At 41.7% G+C, this 6,000-nt stretch overlaps 1 protein-coding gene across 4 annotated transcripts in view; it reads left to right on the top strand.

Annotated features, from left to right (window-relative positions):
- GEMIN8 (gem nuclear organelle associated protein 8) overlaps positions 1 to 3,323 on the top strand; it is a 28,417-nt gene extending 25,094 nt beyond the window's left edge. For all 4 annotated transcript variants that reach the window (XM_074814775.1, XM_074814774.1, XM_074814776.1 and 1 more), the window contains one exon: positions 1,345 to 3,323. In XM_074814775.1, coding sequence (XP_074670876.1) covers positions 1,345 to 1,595 — 251 coding nt within the window. In that variant the 3' untranslated portion in view covers positions 1,596 to 3,323. The remainder of the gene's footprint in view (positions 1 to 1,344) is intronic.
- Positions 3,324 to 6,000: the final 2,677 nt, after the last annotated feature.

Below are 6,000 nucleotides of genomic sequence, written 5' to 3' on the forward strand. Positions count from 1 at the left end.
TACAGAAACAAAGGTGTTTGGATTCAGTAGAATGAACACAGAACGGACATACACACATAGAAACAAGGATATGTACACACACACCCCCCAATAAACAGAGAAAGAACGGGTGAAAGAGAAGCTAGCTCAAAGAAAATTTCCCTCTCGAGTTTAGAGCAAATACTCACAATGCCTTGGCATTCCTCAACGGGCGATAACTGAGACTCGAGCAGGTGGACTTCGCCCTGGCCTTCCGTCTGGAGCAGACGACACCTTAAGGGTTTTGGTACCTGAGAGGCGTCCCAGCTCAGGGGAGGTGCTGGTCACAGGCCTGCTGCGATCCAGGAGAGCTCAAAGGGTCTCCCTGGTGGTCGCAGTTTATAGGGTCCAAGATAATTGACTTTTGTCAGATACCATCTGGTGCCTTCCAGCAGTTGCACAAAAACTTCATGAATGTACAACTCTGTTATTGTTCCCATTTGACCCCATCCCAGGCACAGGTGTGCCAGGCCTTTAGGAGATGGTGGGCCGTTGTAGCTGTTTCAGAGCAATCGGCAGGGGGCAGGAGCCAGGTTCGTTAATGTTATCAGTTCTTATCTCCACAGATTGGTGTATAGCTCAGGGATGTGGGTGGAATCACAGGTAGCACCAAGCAGCCCAACAAAGCGGGGGAGGGGGCGGGGAGGGGTAAGAATTGCACCACCACAGGTTGCCAGTTTTGAACTTTGCAAGTCTTGAGAAATGGATGAGGTTGGATAGTTCATCTAAACACAGTGCTTAACGGCTGTGTTTCATTGGATGCACTTGATGGCAGACACTTATGTGACAGACTGATTTGTTCATTTTCATAGAGTAGTAACTGATTACGCTTTCTCTTGGCTGTGGTTCAGCTAAATGCATTGTCCTGTGCATTGTTTCGTTATGTCAGCTGCTAAGTCATTACTTTGGAAGTAACTGTCTTGTTTGGGGGTTTTGTTTGTTTGTTTGTTTGTTTTTTCAGGGCACGTGTATGTTGGGGAGAAATGAAGCAATGCTGATTTTTACTTGTTATTATATATATTATATATATACAAAGGTTTTCCACAGTTTTAGGATTCAATTCTGGGATCATCTTCCTTTCTCTGCACTTCTTCCATAGGCTTTATCATGATAGTAGGAATTTGTCATTATGCATAATGAGCACAGCAGGACAAGTAACATGCAATTTGTTTTGTAAGTTGCTGAAGTTGGCTGCACCCTAGAATGTGTGGATTTCAGCCCTCTAGACCCAGCACAAATTTGAATATGTAATATTAAAAAAGTTAAAATAAAATGTGATTGGTTGACAGCTCAGTAATTTATATCTCTTGTGGTTTATTTCTCTAGGGAGACAGCAGCAGCTGGAAGCTGAGCACCAGTATGTGGAGGCTGATCAAGACCTTCACAAAAGGACAGAGCGTTCTGTGCAGCCGCCTGCAGAAAGACCTGGGGAAAGGCGAATGGCAGAAATGAAGAAACTGTATGGTGCTGAAGCTGACAAGATTCAGGCAATGGAGGCTGCCATGCAGCTTATCTTTGATAGAAACTGTGACAAAAAGCAGCCCAAATACTGGCCCATTATTCCCCTTAAGTTGTGAGCACCTGGACTGTGCTGGGACTTGGCACAGAGCTGTAGGGATGGGTGCCACAGTCAGGTCATGCTCCTGAAAGAATGAACTGCAAATTTTGGTTTTGGTTGGGCTTTGGGGCAGAGGCTGGCAAGGGCAGCATGTTTCTTTGCCCTGTGTTTCTTTTACACTGTCTATCAGTGATAGTCAGAGTCTGTTCTACCTATGTACAGTTGTCGAGTAGTAATAGGAGGGACAGTAATACTAAACCTGTCTAAAGTCACAGTTTCACTCATTTGATACCCGCCTGCATTGACCCTGCTTGCAAGAAACATATCACTCATTTGATACCCGCCTGCCTTGACCCTGCTTGCAAGAAACATAACAATGTCTATATTTAGTGAACTGGGAAAACTTAAAGCCATGCAAAAAAGACTGTATGAGTTGTCTGCTCTTCTCATTTAGGAAATTGAGTGATCCCATTTTCTAGTCTCATTTAACCTAGTAGCGTTTGGATCCTGTTTAACAGAGCACAGCTTGAAGTGTTATGTCTGCTAATCTTGGATTTTTTTGAGAATGGGGAACCCACTGGCCAAGATACAACATACCAAATTACTGTAGTCCACCCATTTAAATTCTTTTTCAAAGGTTTATAATAAAGCAGGAAGTTTTTCTTCCAATCTGATACCTGTCTGGCAGGAGTTCGACTCTAAAGCACCATTATATAGAAAAATGTTTTAATAACAGAGCTGGGGGGAGTGAGGGAGAAGCCTGATGTGGCCGTGTCTGTTAGAGATCTGTTTAGCAGAAGAGAAACTTAAGAGGACAAAGTAGCGGCTACAGTGATTTTTTTTGCCATTCTAATAAAAAGCATCTAATTAGTTTGAAGCTTTAAAGAAGATGTGTTAGTTTGATAGACTAAGGATACATCTGTATGCTGTATATGGAGGTGTGGAAGCCATGTAGCCCCAAGGGTTATGTTTATTTTAGGTGCTGCTTTCCAATGCCCACCTGTATATTACATGCTCAAAGCTTAAACATAGGCAAGTTAGATGTGTCTCTTGTGTACTCACCCATCTGCACAGGCTGTTTGGCTCCACTTGTGTCACCTGAGGGGCAGGATTGGCCCCTCAATACTGGTGACTCTTTAGAAGATGGAACCCTGAACACTTCCAAGGACTTTCTGTGAAGCATTGCTGCTACCTATCATTGTGTGCTGAAGGGCTGTAGTTTGTATTAAGCAGCATGTCCATGCCAGGGCAAAGGAACCTTATGCTGCTTTAATTGTGACAAACATTCATGTGCCTTTCTGGCAGCAGAGGAGGGTCACAACTCATTTCATGCCCACTGTGTCTGGTGTATCTCTCTAGCATGTGTAGTCTGTAATACACACCAGCAGTTGCTGTGTCCTCTGCAGCAGCCAGCTGTACCAAAGCAAGGCTGCAGTGCAGTTTGGAATAGCTTTGGTTTTACTATTACTTACTATGGTTTTTCAAAGCAGCATTTTCTTTTCAGTTTCACCTCCTTCACTTTAGATGTGACAAGATGGAGTTAAATTGAACATTGAAATTTAAAGCCCCCAGTCTCCAAGACTTACTACTGGTGTGATTAATCTGAAAAACTTGTGTGAGACAGGAGAGGGGAAAGTTATGAACAGTGCTGCATTTGTCTTCACTCTTGGTTTTGGTGGGTTTTGTCAGAAATTCAGTGTTTTGTTTGGGTTTCCTTTTGTTGACCAAATAAATTCTCCTCATAACACCTTGTAATTTATTTTTATTTTTTTAGAAACAAACTTCCATACTTCAGCACTCCAGTTCTCAGATGCTAAAGCTTTCTTTTAGCTGCTGTATTGTTTAGGGAAGATTGAACTTAGGGAAGATTGAACTTAGAGCAAGGACAGTTTTAACATATTGAGAAGCACAAAGAGTGTTGACAGGACTTTCACGGCATGCCAGTCAATACCACACACGCACGGTATGGTACAAAATGAATGGGAGGGCTGTTGCATCTGCTGGGGGAAAACCCTCTCCCAGATTAACATGCATAGATCTCTCTCTTCCTGTTTGAAATGTTTCCAGTGTCATGATGGTGTCTCCCCTGTGCAGTTCAGTACAGAAGAAAGGAAGGATGGGTAGAACTGGGCTGTTCTTACTTTTCAACCCAATTCCCAGCTCTTGCTGTGATTGTTTCCGCCTTCAACTGGTTCTGCTAGCAGAAATTCTGGCCTCCAAAAGTATTTGTAGAGACCTCATACAAGACAAACATTGAATTCCTTTCCTACTTCATATAAAATATACAAGAAATTGCCTTGCCTTTGGTTCTTTTAACTATTTCTAAGAGGGTTTAATATCCTTCATGAGGTTGGAAGTAGAGAGAACTGGATGAAGTGTTCCCTAGGAACTATGTACTAAGGGCTGAAAGGGAGAAATACACTACTGAAGACTTAGAGTTGCTGCCAAATAAACCTCTGTACTGCGCCTGAATTTGAGAGGATGGGCTGTTGCTGGTAGTTGGCCAGATGACCCGTTTTGCTGGTAGTTCAGTAGAACTGGGAGATTTTATGTTGCAGTTCTTTTACTCCACCTCCTGTGTCATTTTACATTTCTGAGAAATATCTCACATAAAAAATGAGATCATGGAAGCATAAAAAATGTGATCATGGAAGCAATGCAACTGCAACTCAAAAATACCTGTTCAGTCAGAATGTCTCTAACATTCACCTTTCTTGCACATACGTATTATGTTGCAATCCTCAATCATGGGACCATATACGCTTTTTTTTCCTCCCAAATACAATGTTAGGCCAGCCTCGACTAGAATGCAACTGTGATGTCGCAGACTTGATTATTCCTTATCCAGAATGTTGCACCTTCACTTTCAGTTACACCAACTGCTTGTACAGTCCTGCCCAAAGGGAATTCTTTGCTTGCTGGTGGTGTTGTTTCTCATGAGCTTTTCCCAGCTCCAATAGAAGGAATTACACCCTGAAGTTGCAAGTACAATTAGTCTTAATTGCAGAAACTGGTTTCCTCATTTGCTACGTGCAAATACACAAATCAGCCTCATCTTCAGAAGAAGAGTTTGAGATTGGTTGAAGACACTTTGAAGGTTGGGGGGAAAATGGTAATAGGTCTTTCCTGCTGAAAGCATTCTTAAATTAAAAAAAAACTTTCAGAACTGGCACAGTACAAATTTAACATACAAATGAAGCAATGACCTCTATGTTTCCTACTGAAAGAAAAACTGCTTACTCTTACACATTGGTGACATTGTCAAGAATGCTTGTCCTTTAGAATTATTTCTCCATAGAGCAGCTGACAGTTTAGTATGCCTGTGTATACAGGCAAACTGAGCAGAGATTAAACAATTTTGATGAGCATAACTTTTCTTTTAATCTACCTTATTGGTAAGTATTCATCCTTTTTGATGGTAGTCTTGTATAATAGCTAACTGCAAACATCTCATACTTAGAAGCTTTAATAAAAAGCAACCTATATTTCTATAGCAGCCTTTGCAAAGGATAAACATGTATATAACCCATATGGATTTGTTCACTCCTGTCTTTTTCTCTTTGCAAAAGCTTCTCACTCATTCATCGTATGAAATATATTTCAAATATTGGCATCTTCATCTCTTTTTGCATTAATAGGAGTCCAGCTCTGCATAGAAATTGAGAAAAGCAAGATGCTTTGGTTCAGCTGCTTAAATTTGGATTTTTTCAGTATGATTTTTGGCATGCTGGTCTGAATATTTTGGCTGAAAGAATTACAGAGGGGCCAAGATTATTGCCCAAAATGTGAAATACAGTCTGTCAAAAGGAAATATCCAGAACCCTTCTTTCCTTCTGGTTTCTTAAAAGTATAAGTTACTGGAGAATATACTGTTTGATAAATAATACATTCACGCTGTGACAAAATTCTGTCTTCGTGTTTGTGTGCTAATTCATCAACCATCTACCCTGTCTAACCTGGTCTGTTGTCTCCTGTGATCCTGCCTGGATAGTCCAAAGGAAAGAAGTTCTTACAGGCTTTCTCCTAGGTAGAGTAGCGGCCTGTGAGGAAGTCCCAGCTGCTCCTGAAGGGTGGTTATAACTAGAGTATGAAGTTCAAGGCCTCACATCCCTTCATATATTCTTACATAGGTGGAATTGCTGAGCTGGTATGCAGAGACATGTGCAGTGGAGCTCTGGGTGGGTAGATGGTAGACCATGACATTGCTATTCAGGTATTGTCTTGGAGACCTGGCTATCATAGCGGAAGAATTGCTTGGACTCAGTCCATTCTTTGAAGTAGGTGAGTGCACATTCATCAGCCTCAACTATTAATTTCAGCAGGACAGGAGTAGCACTGAATTCTTGCTTGACCAAAGTGGAGAAAGACTTGCTCGTCTTGAGCTTTGAGCGTGTAATCAAGATTCTTTGTGCGTGGATTCCATT

The sequence above is a fragment of the Strix aluco genome, chromosome 2 (genome assembly GCF_031877795.1).
Source record: "Strix aluco isolate bStrAlu1 chromosome 2, bStrAlu1.hap1, whole genome shotgun sequence".
In the NCBI taxonomy this organism is placed as follows: domain Eukaryota; kingdom Metazoa; phylum Chordata; class Aves; order Strigiformes; family Strigidae; genus Strix; species Strix aluco.